At 47.3% G+C, this 17,898-nt stretch overlaps 1 protein-coding gene across 4 annotated transcripts in view; it reads left to right on the forward strand.

Moving 5' to 3' along the window:
- Positions 1-17,898, forward strand: part of LOC146182023 (uncharacterized) — a 32,822-nt gene that overhangs the window by 2,120 nt on the left and 12,804 nt on the right. For 2 of the 4 annotated variants that reach the window (XM_084577023.1, XM_084577025.1), the window contains exons 2-3: positions 4,291-4,368; positions 5,676-5,821. In XM_084577023.1, coding sequence (XP_084433149.1) covers positions 4,291-4,368; positions 5,676-5,821 — 224 coding nt within the window. The remainder of the gene's footprint in view (positions 1-4,290; positions 4,369-5,675; positions 5,822-17,898) is intronic. The other 2 variants (XM_084577024.1, XM_084577026.1) reach the window with 1 other exon arrangement.

A 17,898-nucleotide genomic window follows, 5' to 3' on the forward strand; every position in this document is an offset into this window, starting at 1 on the left:
GGAAGGAAAATTCAAGATACGATTCGCTGCGTGAATTGTGCAGTGGGAGTAAATTTGACGTGCGTCAGCTTCGGCACTTAGACATGTCATTCTCATAAAAACCGTGATAAAATGCTAATGAGATTATTTTTCATCTTGGTTCATGTAGTTGTACACCACAGATAAAGTAGTCTGGGAAATGCAAGCAGCGGAAGCGCTGTGTACACAGTTTGCCATAAAGGCAAAATTCGAGATGCGTCCTTTCCTTTGTGTCTGGGACTTCAAGGGACACTGCAGCACGTTTTGCAAAATTTGGGCTTTCAGCAGAAAGCCATAGTTTTTCATGCCGCGAACTCGAATATCAAATTGAAATTGGGCAGAAGAAAGCAGAAATAGCCTTTTTTCAGCAGAAATATGCTGCCCGCGCAACGGGGCTCACCGCCGGTCGCGCTGCCGCCCGTGATTGGCCATATTATACTTGAATGTAATGGTATCCATCTGGAAGTCGATGCAGGCGCAGTCACTGTTCCTGAAGCTCTGGGGTTTAGAGATACCAGTGGCCGAGTGAATAAACCAGTGGTGGAAGCTAGCAAAAAACGACTGGAAGATTGATGGCTTAAAAGTAGAGAAGTGGCATAATGTTAGTAATGTAGAAACAAAAATTTAATAAATAAAATGATGGTATAGTTAACCAAAATAAAACAATAAATAAGATATAGGGAGAAAAATGAGCATGATAGCTACTGCTACCATCCAGTTTCAAAGGGAACGCTCCTATATTCCATCCATCCAAGACGTTGCATGACGACATTCTGAGGACCAGGGAAGCTGCCGATGCAGCTCCTTTGCTTCGCTGTGTTGATCGCAGCTCTCTGCAGCTTTGTGAATTTCATTATGGCATGTCATTTCCACACGAATGACCATTGGGATTTTTACCGCATGCATCCATACCAGATATGCCCACAAACGATGCAGCACTTCCGTTGTGGGGAGCATAGATTTGACATGAAAACTTGCTTTGGTCACAGTGAGGCATTTTGAAAAGTAGTGTATGTCATCATTAGCAGAAACTACATGGCCTTCAGCGAAACCTCGGCCCGCATATTCCTGGGAAGGAAGGGCAGCGAACAATGCCCTAGCCGACTACCTCCGTCTCGGGCCTCTCGCCCCGCCCGAAAGGTCATTGTTGTGAAAAATGAACCCAAAGCTTGGTTTACCAAATCCTGCTTTAAATGCCAGTCGTGCTACCTTGAGGAGTGGTACCTTGAGGAAACGAAGAAATTTATAGAAAGGTTGAAGCAGCACACTGCTGCCACCAGACAAATGAACAACAAGCAAAGCGCGGTTGCAGAGCTCTGCAATGCATACGAGGCATTGACGGGGCCATTGTGCTGGAGACCAAGTGAAATGCGCACAGAATGCTGCTTGAGTCATAAACGAAATTTAGCAGACGTTTAAAGCCTTTCCTCTTTATCCTACTGTCACAATACACGTTCAGTGAATTGACGGCTGCCGCATGTTGAAAGCCAAGCAGCAGCTCCTCTGCACCCATACCTTCATGAGAAAACCGTGTTCCGAAATGTGTTTTCTTACACGAGCTTCGTCGTTTTCATTTCCAACTTAATTTGCATCCCCAAACAAGACAGGACTGTGTAAAATGACGAAGCAGCAACGGGTGCAAAATCGCAAGGCCATGTATGAACAACTTCGATGATTGAGTGCTTGGACGCACCGAAGGAAACCTCGCTCTTTGCGCTCCTTACCTGAATGCGCCTATACCCGGCTGAGCGGTACACCCCTTATCTTCTAATAATGCTCCCGTAAGGGTTCCAAGAACATATCAGGCACGTGCCGTGCTCGAAAAGATCTCACAGTCTTCACAGCCTAGCTTCGACACAGCAGTGGGCTCTTCTTAATCATCTGCTAGTTCGCAAAAATCATCAGCGCGTGCTACTGATGAGTTGTCCATGTTTAGCACAGAAGCCGTTGCGCGAAGCTTTTGCGCAAAAAAAAAAAAGCAAAAAAAGACGAGACGCGCGATTACAATCATGCGCCGATGCTGTCTGACCGTCCCGTCATGAAATCGCAGTCCATGAATGGATCGCAGATGACTGTCCCGACTGTTTTGTACAACGGAACAGAAGGAACCGAGTCATGGTTCAGCCATGCCATGTGTCCACAGCTGTTCGTGCATCCGAACACATGCAGAGCTGTGTTGTATAAGGTGCACAACACTAAGTGGATGTGTTTTGTATGTCCGCAACGCACGCACAACGAGAAACACCGCACGCCGAAAACCTCCTCCGTTGGCTCTGAATGCCTCCTGCTCCCCACGGTGATGTCATGACGGACGAAGCGAGGTTTCTCCCTCTGCTTTCCTCCTTTGTAGCAGTCGCGTGGGGCACGGGAAATTCAAATCGCACGCTTTCAGTCGACGATTGCGCAGGTGTTTTATGCATAATCGAAAAAATAACAGGCATGATCAACAAATAATCTACTTCAAAAGCTTTAGTATTGGTACATTTGAAAACCGCTGCAGTGTCCCTTTAACCTTCTTCGAGGCCTACTGTTGGCCATCATCATTAAAGCAGTTGTTCAGGCATTGGACACAGCTCTGTTTGCCATTATGTGCAAGTGTTTCTACTTGAAATGATGACATTTTTAATGCATTTTCTCTGATCTCATGCCTGACATCTTGCTAACACTGATGTCGGGGTCTCAGTTGTACCGATTCCATCCAGTTTATTCCTTTCTTAAGAATGTAAAAAAAAAAAAAAAAAGCTGGCGAGAGCTGCCTTCAGTCTTAAAAGCAGATCTTTTCATGCTTATTTTGCATGCTTTCTTGAAGTCGTTTCTAGGATTTTGTATGTCTCTTCATATTGCAACTCTGGGATGTAAGAGTATTTTGGGTGCATGTGCAGATGTACACTCGGTGCTTGAAGGGGACAAGCAGCTTAAGTCTGGAGTAGTGGAGAAAAGTTGTAGGAGTATTACACAGAAATGACCTTTTAGGCCTTTGAAAGCAAAAAGGGCAAGCAGCCCTTTGAGAGGCCGGACATTAAAGTATAGAGGATATATCAGTTGGCAATATTTGAGAACATCTTTACTAATGGATGAGAGAGTCTTGTGTAGGCTCATTTTCATTTCATGATAATTTGTTTTGTGGCAGTGGGGAAGGCATAGGTGTTATTCAAAGCAGGCATATGGGATAACACATACTATGCTAGCATACATTGAAGCCCTGTTTACATGGACTCGACAGCACCAGGTCGAGTCAGTGTCGAGTAAGCAAGGTCACCATTACCAGGTTGGTGTCTACATGAACTCTCTTTCTAGCGAGTAAGTAAGTATCGTTGCTGAGGGCTAAAAAGCATTCAACTTTGCTGAAGCTCCTCGCCGCTTGAGTATTCAAGTAAAACACATAATACAGGATTTTCTTTCTGCCAGGAATAAAGCAATATTCATGTGCCAACAATTTTCAGTTTCTCTCTGTGTAAAGAACAGTTTTGGACAAGTGTTGATATCCTTCACTGACTTCAGTGAAGTAGCATAGCGGCTCCGGCGAGTACGCTGTTTGTACTAGTTGTATACATCAAAAACATGATCAGCAGATGCCTCTCAGAGGAGGCTGTCCAGCCACAGGCGTTGACTGGTTTTCATTACACCACAGTTAATCCAACCAAGGCAGGGTGAATGCCCTTCCATCTGCCACATTGTGCAGTGTCACTTTGGCAGGTCCAAAGGGATTATCCATGACACCATGAGAATTGGTTTGTTTTGTGGGGTCCCAAAGCAACTCTGGCTATGAGGGACGCTGTAGTGGAGGAGTCTCATTTGAGGGCCATTTGCTGCTTTGTACTCGAGTTGTATCTAACTACCGGACATTTAAAACGCCTTTTTCACATGCAAGCAGAAATGCTCAAGATTTCTGCCACCACGGTGCTAAAACTTGCTTCAAGCTGTTGCGGCGTTCAGTGACAAGTTTCCAACACGGAAATTTTTCGCTGCCATTTGTCGCTAAGTTAAATCAATCGCTTGCATGTGAACCAACTTTTACCCTTCTGGTGATGAGTTTTTATGGCAGGTGAGATTTTGTTGAAACTACTCCTTAAGCCCCCCCCCCCCTCTTTTTATTGTTTCTGTTTGGAGATCAGAGTGTAGACAAAGCTCTTTATCATCTTCTCCTTTCAATTGCAGGCAGAATGGGGCAAGCTGTAACATATCAGAAGGCATTGTGTGACCCACATTGCAGAGAGCAGAAGTGTTCTGTGTGTATTCTCACAGAAGTGTGGATTGTCGCATATCTTGCAGCCCGTGGAACACGGACATCTGGAGAGATGATACTGCTCCATTCCTGGGGTTTGAAGACCTGCTCGGCTCGGGAGACAAGTAAGACAGCAAATTCTATTTCCCTGGAGAGTGTGTGCCACAGACTGTTGGATTGCATTTCCTTTTCTTTCTCATTGTTGCCTTGTTTTCAGGGCAGCTCCACTCGTTACACTTCACTTCAGATGCACTGGCCACTATGTGCAATTGTACTAGAACTACTACTTGAGCAAGTTGTTGCATACTGATTTCTAAAGAAGTGTTGCACCACAAGCACAGGCAGTCATAGAGGCAGCATGCACACACGAGTGCAAGCATGCATATGTCATTACTGTGGTTGTCTGTGTTCGTGCTATAACTCTTTAGAAATGTAATTGTTGAATGAGTCTGGCTTTTGGGGACACCAGCTTGCATTTATTTTGTTGTTGGTGTGCACCAGTGTTTCCAGTGTTTTGTGCATTGCCATTGATGGGGACTGTCAGACTGTCAAGCTCAATACCTTCAGTGGCGTCATGGGAGGGGTGTGGTCCGCACCGGGTGCAGCGCTCGGGGTGCAGCTGGGTAGTGACAGGGAGGGAGGGGCGGGGAGCGAAACTGTGCAAAGACTCGACAAGGCGTGCATTGGTGCCGCGAGACACTGACTGGAAAGTGTGATCTTCTCGTAGAACAAATTGTTCTGTTGTGAGGAGTGCTTGAAAACACATTCCTTAGTTCATGCCAGAAACTCCACGCCTTTTTAACGTTGCACCAGCCCTGTGTTTGTGTGTGTACCTTGGAAACACCAGCATTAACCCTACACCCATCGGAAACCCCTGCGCAGTAGCGTATTAGACGACACCCGGCACTGGCAGCGCCGCAGCATCGCCTCTTTTTGTGTATGTGCAGTTGACTCTCCTTTCCTAAGGGAGGACCGCTGGCACCTCCTCTCTCTGGCAGTCTTTTGTCTTGTTCATTTATCTCCTGTCTTTCTCCTGGGCCCAGTTGCACATCCACCTCACTCTTTGAAAACGCGGAAAAACACGGGATGCCTGTTCCTCGGTGGATTTGCAAGTCTGATCACTACAGAGGAGGTACAAAGGAAGTTGCGATCCACTGCTTAAAGTGCGGGGACAGCGGGGGGACACTTCCGCACCGAGTGCGGGTGACCCTAGCGACTCCACTGAATACCTTTCACTTCTTTTACATAATATAAATAATGGTTGCAACGCAGAAGGTTAGAGCAGCACTTTCTTTTAAGCCACAAGTGGCTTCCTGATCATCTTGATCCATCCTTGTGATGCGGTGTTGTGCATCGCACTAAAAGACAGAGTGCTTAAGCAGTGCAAGAAGTCCCTTGATTCTGAGCATCGATGATGTGTTCTCTGCCGCAGCAGCCTGCTACGGGGTGACCTGGCTGACAACAATGAGTGGTGTGCTCCGGAGCGGCCACCAAGCATTGCCAGCTCAGTACCACTGGACACAGACTTTGGCTGGAGTGAGCTGGAAGATTTCATGAAGAAGGATACCAGAGCCAATTGTGAGTGCTGTGCACTTGTTATCATCTCTAGTGTTATCAGCATGAAAATTGCAGGGCAGATTTACTGCCATAGGAGTGTGCTTCCCCCGAATATCCACATGGCAATTTTTTTGCGCCTGCACATTAGTTGAGACATGGTGGTACAGCCGTAGGCAGTGCTTGCTTGGTGTAATGCTTGCGTACCTCAAGAAATTATTTGTCGGGCTGCTGTTGAAATGACCAGCACTTGTGCTAACTTTGGCCTCTATTGTGTTGACCTTATGTCGACTGTTGCCACCCCAGGCAAAAATTTTGGAATTGGGACCACTTAAAGGGACCACTGCCCAGTTAAAAAAAAAAGAAATGGAATTGGGACAGAATTACAAGTACTTATGGAAGTCAAGACAAGCCTACAAGCATATGTGCAATGCATGAGAAATGAGTAGAGACGTTAATATCATCAATATATGCATGCATCCATTAGGAACACTTTTGCTCCCATCTATGTGTCCTCTTCGTGACACTCATACTGCCACCAATGAAGCTTGTCCATCGAGCAGTTATTTTTTCATGCATTTTTGTCAGCAGAGAAAGCAGAAAGGGTGAGCGTAATTCAGCAGGTTAAACTGCCAACAGCTCTTATTACAAAAACCGGGTGCTGCCCTTGTGTTGAAAATGCAGATTTATGTCACAAGTGGACCTTTGTGAGACCTGGGACAGGCATTGTTCTGTGGGTTCATTCAAGTAAAATGTGCACTTAAGGCCAGATTCACACTTGCGGAGGTTGCGTGAGCTTTTTGGTCAAAAAGTGAGTCACAGGCCATTCGAGCATTGTTCGATTTTCCAGCTTTGCTACTGCTGGTTGCAAGCCAATAAGCAATCAGCGGCTCAGCTGAAGTGAACAGAAATTAGCCTTACTAAGGGGTGAACAGTCAAGATAGACAAAGACTTGTTCTGAGAGAGACCAATTCGGGAAAGTGGCTCACGGGTTACATTTGCAAGAGTGAACATCGGTCAAGCTGGGCGGCTTCCTGGTTGCATGCAACAGGCGGTCGCACACCATTTGCGACTCTGAAGTGTGAGTGGGCCTTTAAGGGGGGACGCGGGTCTTAGAATAGTTAAATATAGACAAAAAATCGATTTTGAGAAAAATGCATTTTCGGAGTGTTTGTACCTTCAAGCACCTGTCTTAAAGATATCAGAAGTGAATTCGATCGAGAAATACAATAAAACTGACCTTTAAAACGCCATGGGAGCCACGAAATCGCCCAGAAGGAGCAAAATTTGTTCAAAATTCCAGTGTTCTCCACGGGCGAAGCAGCCGGCCAATCACTGCCATCTTGGGCTTGTTTTGAAGCTTGTTTGTTTTTGAGCATTTTAAGGTATGTCAAAATGGCGTCACTCAAGCAGGACGGCTGCCATCTCGGGGTTTTCGAAAGCCATTCTCAGCCGCTGATTGGCTGGCTGGTGCGCATGCTTGCGAGGCGAGCGCCGCATTATACAGTTGAATCCCGCTATAACGAAATTCACGGTGCACGAAAAAAAATTCGTTCTCACGGAACTTCGTTATCGCAAAAATTTGACGTGAAACGCAGAAAGAATTGCCCAAGCAGCAGCAAAGGCGTTTAATGCCAAAAATCTGTAAGCTTGGTTTGCTTACGCTTCACGGCGAGCAACGCCGTCACGCGATTTTCGCACTCGGTCAGCAAACCCATTGCAACATCGTCGTCTCGGACAGCAACGAAATTCCTGATGACATCAAAAGCGTCCATCACCTGTACGGCGGTTGCCGCAGCCGGCGCTTCCTGTACGTCGTCGTCTTCTTCATCGGAAGAGTCCTTATCATTCCGGGCAGCTTTTATGATCTGCTCATCACTCACATCTTCGTGAACAACAACACAAGCGTCAGCACCGATGTATTCGTCGAGCTCGAGATTAGGCGGCACGGTTCCTATTTCTCCCAGCGTTTTCCAGGCGGCCGCGATCCCCGGAGCCGGTGACGCCTCTTCGTCGTCGTCTGTAACGCCTGGTGTTAGGCCAGCAGAGTGTACGGGTCGACCTTCGGCAAATCCGGCGTGCCTGAAACAGTTCACAATTTCAAGAGTTTTGCGTTTTTTCACTTGCGTTGCCATCGTGTCCTGCGGATGAAAACTCGTCGTTGTCGAAGAGAAAGGCAGCGAGTGAACAACGCGACCATGACACAAAGCCAAAATGGCGGAACTGCAGTCACGTGATTTCATGCTTAATGTGGCTTTGGATTTGACTTGGACTTCTCGCCAATAAAACTAGTTTCGGTTTCGATTTTGAACGCGAAAATTTCGTTGAAGCGGAAACGCTCTGCAAAAATGGTTCGTTGTGCAGAGAAATTTAGGCCATTAATTCTTATAGGATACTCGCGGGGAATAAAAAATTATTCGTTGTCGCGGAAATTTCGTTGTGGCGGTATTCGTTGTGGCGGGATTCAACTGTAGTGCTTTATAATATTGGGCAGTGTGACGACCGGCGTCGGACAGCGAGCCACTTTTTCGATGACAGCCACTGACTTCTGCGAGAGGGCGCGACGTGCAACATGGATGCCACGTTCGCCGCTTGCCTGTAGCGGCCACGTGGATAGCGGGGGTACGAGGAGGGGCGCAGTTCTCTATGAAGCTATTTTCACGTGCTATGCAATTGGTGCGATATTTAATAAAGAGGCTAGTTATTCCAGGTGCTTAAACTGATCCCCAAAATTCCTTTACAAACGTTTCTTCTTCCTGCTCAGAGTCATAAATCGTTCAGTCGAGAGATTTGTCCTCAATGTTTCCAATGAAGTGTGCTGTTTTGCATTCGTTCTTCCCGTAAAGGAATAAAGGCTGCTGCCGAGGAGCGCTACTAGCACGCGGAGAAAAACGGTATGCATGCGACTCAAAGCTTGTGCATTGGAAGGCTTCTTTAGGATTACCTTATTTTTTATTAACCTTATTTAAGAACACCTGTTTACATTTTGCAGCTTGTGCTTATCAATGCATAACAATGTTTATCTTAAATCGTCAGTAATCTGTAATATATCTCCTTAAGCGGTATTCTTTCTGTGCCCTAATCACCGCTAATAGAAATGACAAGTACAGTGTGCGAGCAAAACACATTCATTCACAACCGTACTAATTTAAAACACTGCGGTATTTACCGGCGAAAAAAAAAAAAAGGTACACGCGACAAGCATTTATTTTTTGTTCATCATCATCATCATCACCAGCCTGATTATACCCACTGCAGGGCGAAGGCCTCTCCCATATTTCTCCACTTAACCCGGTTCTGTGCTAGCTGCATCCACTTGACCCCTGCGAACTTCTTAATCTCATCCGCCCACCTAACTTTCTGCCGCCCCCTGCTACGCTTTCCTTCCCTTGGAATCCAGTTTGTTACCCTCAGCGACCATCGGTTATGCTCTCTTCGCACTACATGTCCTGCCCAAGTCCATTTCTTCTTCTTAATTTCTACTAGAATGTCGGTAACTTGAGTTATTTCTCTGACCCACTCTGCACGCTTTCTATCTCTTAATGTTACCCCTACCATTTTTCGTTCCATAGCCCTCTGGGTTGTCCTCAACTTAAGTAGAACTCTCTTGGTTAGCCTCCACGTTTCAGCCCCATAGGTGAGTACAGGCAAGATGCAACTGTTGTATACTTTCCTCTTGAGCGATACTGGTAAGCTGCTAGTCATAATCTGCGAGTGCTTGCCAAATGCAGCCCATCCCAATCGTATTCTTCTTGTTATTTCCTTTTCGTGGTCCGGATCTGCGGTTACTACCTGTCCTAAGTAGACATATTCGCCTACTACTTCCAGTATTTCGCTACCTAATGTAAACTGCTGTTCCTTCCCGAGGCTGTTGAACATTACCTTAGTCTTCTGCATATTGATTTTCAAGCCTACCTTTCTACTTTTCCTGTCTAGGTCATCAATCATTATTTGCAGTTCATCCCCCGAGTTGCTTAGCAAGGCAATGTCATCAGCAAATCGCAGATTACTGAGGTATTCTCCGTCTACCCTTATCCCTAACTGTTCCCATTCCAAGTCTCTGAATACTTCCTCTAAACAAGCTGTGAATAGTACTGGGGAGATTGTGTCTCCTTGCCTAACACCTTTCTTTATGGGAATTTTGTTACTTTCTTTATGGAGAACTATGGTAGCTGTGCAGCCACTATATATATCTTCCAGCACTTTCACGTACGGCTCGTCTACCCCCTGATTTCGCAATGCCTGCATCACCGCCGAGGTTTCAACTGAGTCAAATGCATTTTTGTAATCAATGAATGCTATGTATAAGGGCTGGTTATATTCCGAGCATTTTTCTATCACCTGATTGATGGTATGGATATGATCGATAGTAGAGTACCGTTTCCGAAACCCTGCTTGATCCTTTGCTTGATTGCAGTCTAAGGTTGTCCTGATTCTATTAGCGATTACCTTAGTAAATACCTTATACGTAACAGACAGTAAGCTGATTGGTCTGTAATTTTTAAGGTCCTTAGAGTCCCCTTTCTTGTGAATGAGGATAATGTTTGCATTCTTCCATGGTTCCGGTACCGTCGATGACACCAGGCACTGCGTATACAGGGTGGCCAGGGGCCGTATTACGCACCGCTCTCAAACGGATCGCTCTCAAAATCGCTCTCAAAGGCCTATGTCCTATTGGTCAGTTCTGACCCGTCAGTTCTGCGTCACCGGTGGACGTCATCAGACGTCATGAACACGAAAGAAATGATGACGTTGAGCACCTAAATATGGCCGCCAATTGAGAGCGTTTTTTTGAGAGCGACAGAAGCAGTCTCAAACATTTGAGAGTGAAAATGGCGGCCGCGTAAATTGCGATGCGCCGCTTTGAGGCATTGTATCGGCGATCCACAGCGAAGAATGAAGCACGAGGACGCGTTTGACTTGCTGGACAAGTTGCTCCGGCTCTGTTCAACTCGGGAACAAGCAGAAAGTGTAGTGACTGCGCGACGATTGCCGACGAACATCGATGAACGGCGGCTTGCGGGCGAGTGCGTCGTCACCGTGGCGGCAAGCGCACCGCATTTGTTTGCTACCGGAGGCTTCCAACCACGATTATACCGTGCTTCCAACGTACGTAGGGAATGTAAGATCGTTTGCATCACGCAGTGCGTCGGTAGCGGAAGCCATCGGGCGGAACGATGATTGCCGTCAAGGATACGGAAACAAGTCGCTAGGCAAGGGGTTCTACGCACGTTGTGAACATCACAATAGTGAGTAGATTTTGTTATTGACTGCGTGTGTTTGCCGAAGAGTTCTGAAGATCATAGTAAACTTGTATTGTGCCTGCTTTATCTCAGATATGCGAAGCGAACACACGCATTTCGTGACCCTGGCTGCCCCGCCGGACCAACGCCTCCTCCACGGCGCGTTCGTCTAGCGTTTGTGAATGCGCCGTAAAAACGCCTGCTTCTTTTCATTTCATCCTTCTGTCAATTATATATGAGCGAATCAAAAGCGTCCAAAATAAAGTTGTAAGTTCAGCGCAGTTGTGTGTGTCCCTAGTCTTGTCCTTGTCTGCCAGCGCTGCGACACCATAATGTTTGATAGCGGTACTCCTGTGCACCGAAAGGTGATCGAAGGTCTGCTGAACACCTGCGTCTTTTTCTCGATTAAGCTCTAAAAACCCGTGTTGGTCATCGAACGATCTTGATTATATGCATTGATGTGTGCAATACCACTTGTTGTAAGTCGGCTTCTCTGCAAGGCTTTTTTTCCAACCAAAAGGTCTCGTTCCCACTCGTGCATTGTTTTTTAACAGTTGTCTTCAAAATGACCTAGCGAGAGCTGTCGAAAGGGTTCTGTATACCTGCCCTTTATATGTAAAGCACAGGATGAAGGGACTATTGATTGTCCAGCGCGCCTTGCTCCTCGATGACTGGTCTCGGGCCATTTGTCACGCTCCCTGCCTGCGACACATTCGCGGCTTGAAAGTGAATGCGCCGTAAAAACGCCTGCTTCTTTTCATTTCTGCAAAGACCGGAAGTCTTTTCTGAGGACAAAACTCTTTTTTGAAAACAAGCCTTGCAGGGAGAGACTGACTTAGATTTCGGCTTCGGCAAGAGATACATTTCCTGAATATGCTGAGACGGGCTGTATGCCAAGGAATGCATGTTGCAGTGAAATTTTGTTCATGGCAAAAGCAATAGGAGACAAATATTTATAGTGTTTAAATTTATTTGCTGCCTAAGAAATCGGGGTGCTTCTGTTATGCAGGTAATCATCACTACCAAGTTACAAGGCTGTCCTTACAATGATGCTTGCCTAAACAGCATTGGCACACGTTGTAAGCATTCCTGCGAATGTTTACGATTCTGGCTGTGGGCTACTTAGTATGGATCTTCAATTGAGTGCTAAAGCATGCTCAAAAGCTGTTGAGATTAGCAAAAGATGGGCCTAAGTGGATGTCATATTTTGGTTACCCATGAGACGGCAACTACCCACTGAAGTCATGGCTGATTACACCAGCGCGAAGCCATCCCAGTCCCAGCTCGCTGTCTCTTCTCTGCTACCGTCTTGCAGCCTGGTACAGTTGGCTGTGGTCACTGTGGTGTAAACATGCTTAAACTGGAAAGTGCAGTATTACAGCAAGGCAGTAAATGTTCATGATGCTGATTGTAATCAGAAAATACTACCAACAAAGATCTTTTTTTTTTTTTTTTACTGCCACTTATATTCAGTAGAAACACTTATTTCTTGGCAGCAGCATTTCACTTGAGTGTTTTTACTGCAAAAGAGGCAGCATATAGAGAAGCACATGTACCTTGATATACATTGACCATACAACATTGACATGTACATTCGAGAATAAATTACTAAGCCCAAAGAAGCCATTCCATTGCATATTGAAGCTACCTATACAAATAGGTACTGTATGCATGGTGCAGTATACAAAATGCTTATATATCAGATATAACAAAGCCAGCTGGATGGTAGACTATTAGACGTCTTGCTCTCTGCTGTAGCAGCTGCTAGGAGAATAGTGCATTTTACTTGGCTTCAGTGCCCAGAATGACTGCTGAATGACAAAAATCTTAGTGACAATAAAATAACTGCTATCATAACAAATGCATTGCTGGGGCTATGTGTGAATAAAGGTTATTTTACATTAATAAAGCGTGCAACACTGTCAAGAAGAATGCTAAACAGCTTGAAGACAGTAGACGAAGCTAAACTATAAGTATCCAATAAATGACTACGCCATAAATGTGTGATATACACATTTTGCACAGCTACTTTTGTCATTGGCATTTATTTTCTAACTCTTTTCAACAAATAACCAAAAAAATTCATCTTCTGTTCAAACTGGTATTTTAATAGAAAAGGCTTGTACATAATTCACACAATATTGAAAGAGAATGCGTAATGTGTGTAAAATGAACATATTTTGAAACACTAAAGACTCTTTGATGGATATAAAGGCACTTGAAAGCTAGTTGTCATAGTGCGATCGCAGAAATTGAGCCGATTTCGAGCTCGCTCGCGGCATCACATGCATGATACGCTTGCTTTTCCTGCCGACAGAGTGGACACCGTCTAGCACGAACAGAAACTATGACACCTTCAGAGAGGCCTTGCAACAATGTGCGACCAACACCATCACTCTTACCGCTGCGCGAAATGCAACATACTAGACATCCCTGCTCAGGCCTACCTTTATCGCCTCTAAACTGAGGTCTGGTAGAACAAACTCGTTCTCGCCTCGGTGACAATTAAAAAAAAAAGTGCTTTCTTTCTCTTGAACAAACCAAAACGGAGCGTAAACGTCGGTTTCTGTACCTCACACAGAACATCAGCTACTGAACATGAACGGAATGGAGCAGCAGTAGCATCAATCGCAATATGAAGAACCGAGCCCAATGTGCCTGAAGTCAACTGGTTGCGAAGCACAGCAGCGAGTCACTGTGGCTTGCACGACAAGTCAGTGGTGAAGGGTCGTGCGTCGGATCTCGTTTCCCGCACTGCAGTCGCGAGCTCTTGCATAGCGGCTGACACCTACTTTACTGATACTGTCAGCTTCCATCTATCGGCAGAAGTAATAGTGTAGCCTTCATTTTCCTCTTGTATTTTCCAAAGAAACAACACTAGATCACATGGCTACCGCTCGTCGCCCTTGTCATCGCTGGTAAGCACTGATGAAAAACACTCTTCAGCAAGCTATTTTCGTGACAAACACTTTCACCAAGCTGTTCACTGCAGGTTCGTAGCCTTTACTGCTTTCAGTCGGATTTTTCCGGCAACTAACAACATCCGCAGAGGACCTCGATTTTAAACTACGCGTAAAAAGCTGCAACTAGACGGGAAAATCAGCTGTTTCTTTGCAGGCCGCCATGTTCACGCCTCGCTGTCGTCAGGTGACCCTCGCGGCGGAAATCGTTACCTAGGCGCACGTTTAATTGTAATACTGAAAATGCTTCTATTTTTAGCTGCCGTATTATAGCTTGTGAAAGGGGGTGTTTACTGTCCTTTAAAAGGGGTAATAGCCCTCTCCAAGTTTCACAGAGAACCACACAAGAGCACAGCCAGTCTAGGCCTCCACAAGCGAGCTCGAACAGCGCAGCGGCACTTCGTCGTTCTTCTCCTTGTCATCGTGATATCCTCGCCTGGTTCATCTTCGTCTTCATAATATTTTCGCAGAGTTCACTACAATTTCCCCCGGAGCGAAGAGGAGCCATCCTGGCGACTTAGGGTGAGGGCAAGAGGAGCGGATCGTAGTATGTTTTGAGGCGGCTCACGTGCACAGTTTCGCGGCCGCGATGACGCATGTCTGAAGAGGGAGTGAGTGGCTCCACGATGTAATTCACAGGGGAGGTTTGGCGAACAATGCGGTAGGGGCCGTGGTACTCGGTTCGAAATTTTGATGACAATCCCGGAGGGGTGGCAGGAACCCAGAGCCAAACAAGGGATCCTGTAGGGAAAATGTGTGGCGTCTGATCTTTGTCGTGACGATACTTTTGGCGGCCTTGCGATTCCGATGTTAAACTGCGGGCTAACTGGCGGCATTCTTCCGCATGTTTTGCAACGTCTGAAAGGAGTGTCCACTCGGAGGAGTCAGGACGATATGGCAAAATAGTGTCCATCGTGGACGATGCCTCATGCCCATAAAGCAGGAAGAAAGGGCTAAATCCAGTGGTTGACTGCGTGGCGGTATTGTATGCGTACGTCACGAAAGGAAGAACAGCGTCCCAGTTGGTCTGATCAGCGGCAACGTACATTGTGGGCATATCTCCAAGAGTACGATTGAAGCGCTCAGTCAGCCCGTTAGTTTGAGGGTGGTAGGCTGTTGTGGTCCGATGTATGATGCGACATTCGGCCAGTAGAGCTTCAACGACGTTGGAAAGGAAGACGCGTCCTCGGTCACTCAGCAGCTCTCGCGGCGCGCCGTGGCGAAGAACAAAATGATGTAGTAAGAATAGGGCAACTTCACGGGCAGTAGCGGCGGGTAAAGCGGCGGTCTCGGCATACCGGGTGAGGTGGTCGATGCCGACGATAATCCACCGGTTCCCAGAGACCGTGCAGGGAAGTGGCCCGTAAAGGTCAACGCCAACGCGGTCAAAAGGGCGGGCCGGGCATGGAAGTGGTTGTAAGGGGCCAGAAGCACGAGGTGTTGGTGACTTGCGGCGCTGACAGGCGATGCAGGAGCGGACGTATTTGCGAATATAACCGTACATGCCGCGCCAATAGTAGCGTTGAGAAATTCTCTGAAACGTCTTCACTACACCAGGATGGGCACACTGAGGGTCGGCATGGAAAGAGGCGCAAATTTCTTGTCGTAAATGGCGGGGAATGACGAGAAGCCATCGTCGACCATCAGGCATATAATTGCGGCGGTAGAGAAGACCGTCTTGTAGGGCAAAGTGTGGTGCTTGACGGCGTAAAGTCCGAGGAGGCGCAGCGTTTGGAGAAGCGGACACGATGTCGATAAGAGATGCGAGCCACGGGTCTTTTCGCTGCTCCGCAGGCATATCAGCGATTGTTAGAGACGAGAGGACGGGATCAGCCGCCAAGGAGCAAATAGGTGCGATGGGTAGGGGAGAACGAGACAGAGCGTCGGCGTCCATGTGTTTACGGCCAGATCGATATATAACGCGGATGTCAAATTCCTGAAGGCGGAGAGCCCATCGTGCGAGGCGGCCGGACGGGTCTTTAAGAGAGGACAGCCAACATAACGCGTGGTGGTCCGTGACGACATCAAACTGGCGACCATACAGGTAGGGTCGGAATTTGGTTAGTGCCCACACAATGGCCAAACACTCCTTCTCCGTAACTGAGTAGTTGCATTCAGCTTTGGAGAGGACGCGACTCGCGTACGCGACGACGTATTCTTGAAAGCCATTTTTCCGTTGAGCCAATACCGCTCCGAGGCCAACGCCACTCGCATCAGTATGGACCTCGGTAGGTGCTGTGGGGTCGTAGTGGCGAAGGATTGGTGGCGAAGTCAAAAGACGGCGCAATGCGGTGAAGGCTTCGTCGCACTCGACCGACCACGCAGTTAAGTCACTGTTTCCCCCGAGTAGCTTCGTAAGGGGTGCAATTATAGAAGCGAAATTCCGCACGAAGCGCCGAAAATAGGAGCATAGACCAATGAAGCTTCGAAGTTGCTTGAGCGAGACCGGCTTAGGAAACTCCGCCACTGCGCGCAGCTTGGCCGGATCAGGGCGAACACCTTCCTTAGAGACGATGTGCCCCAAAATGGTCAACTCCCGGGCACCGAAGTGACACTTCTTAAGATTTAGTTGTAGGCCGGCGTCAGTGAGACAAACCAAAACTTGCCGCAAGCGCTCTAGGTGCGTGGCGAAGTCGGTGGAAAAGACAACAATGTCGTCCAGGTAGCAGAGGCAGATGTGCCACTTGAACTTCCGCAAGATGTTATCCATCATCCTCTCGAATGTGGCGGGCGCATTGCACAAACCGAAGGGCATTACATTAAATTCATAGAGGCCATCCGGGGTCACAAATGCGGTCTTCTCTCTGTCACAGGCGGCCATTGGTACTTGCCAGTAACCGGAACGTAAATCAAGAGAGGAAAAGTACTCGGCACCTTGGAGGCAATCAAGAGCGTCGTCTATACGCGGCAGGGGGTAATTGTCCTTGTGGGTAATTTTGTTCAGGCGCCGGTAGTCAACACAAAAGCAAACTGAGCCATCTTTCTTCTTTACTAGCACCACTGGTGAAGACCAGGGGCTTTGAGATGGACGGATCACACCACGTTTTAGCATGTCCCCAACTTGCTCATTGATCACGCGACGCTCTGCCGCTGACACACGATAGGGGCGCTGTCGAAAAGGCGTGTTAGAGCCGGTCTGAATGTTATGCGCGACTGTGGAAGTGCGGCCGAGAGGTGTGTGGGCGGCGTCGAAGGCGAAGCGAAATGTCTGTAAAAGGGCCACAAGCTGCGTCCGGTAGGTGGAAGGAAGGGCGTCATCGATGGCGGTTCGGAAGAAGTCTTCTGGCAACGAATCAGGCGTCGGATCGGACTGCAGAGCATCGATGTAGTTACCACGGTTGGTCTCGGAGGCCTCCAGGTCAGAGAGAAGGTGGGCGGGTTCAATAGAACCGGGAGATTCCCCACGTAGTAAAGTAATCGGGCGAGGAGACGGATTGTAGATGACCCAGCACCTCCAGATGACCCAGCACCTCCACCAAGTGAAAGGGGGTGTTTACTGTCCTTTAAAAGGGGTAATAGCCCTCTCCAAGTTTCACAGAGAACCACACAAGAGCACAGCCAGTCTAGGCCTCCACAAGCGAGCTCGAACAGCGCAGCGGCACTTCGTCGTTCTTCTCCTTGTCATCGTGATATCCTCGCCTGGTTCATCTTCGTCTTCATAATATTTTCGCAGAGTTCACTACACTTCGAACAATGTTTCTTAGGTAAATAGAACATTTATACTTTTGTTCGCTGCGTTTTCACGAAAAATGTTTGCACACGGCCCCTTTATCGTGCAAATAAAAGTTTCCGGGGTGGGGCTTTGCTATTAAGCACCCTAGCCTGCTTGTAATTGGCTAAAGCCGTGATGTCGTCACACTTCACATGTCTGAGCCTCGTCATTTTGACGTCACGCTCT

This window comes from Amblyomma maculatum, chromosome 8 (genome assembly GCF_055883805.1).
Source record: "Amblyomma maculatum isolate TAMU_Amacu chromosome 8, ASM5588380v1, whole genome shotgun sequence".
Taxonomy (NCBI): Eukaryota; Metazoa; Arthropoda; class Arachnida; order Ixodida; family Ixodidae; genus Amblyomma; species Amblyomma maculatum.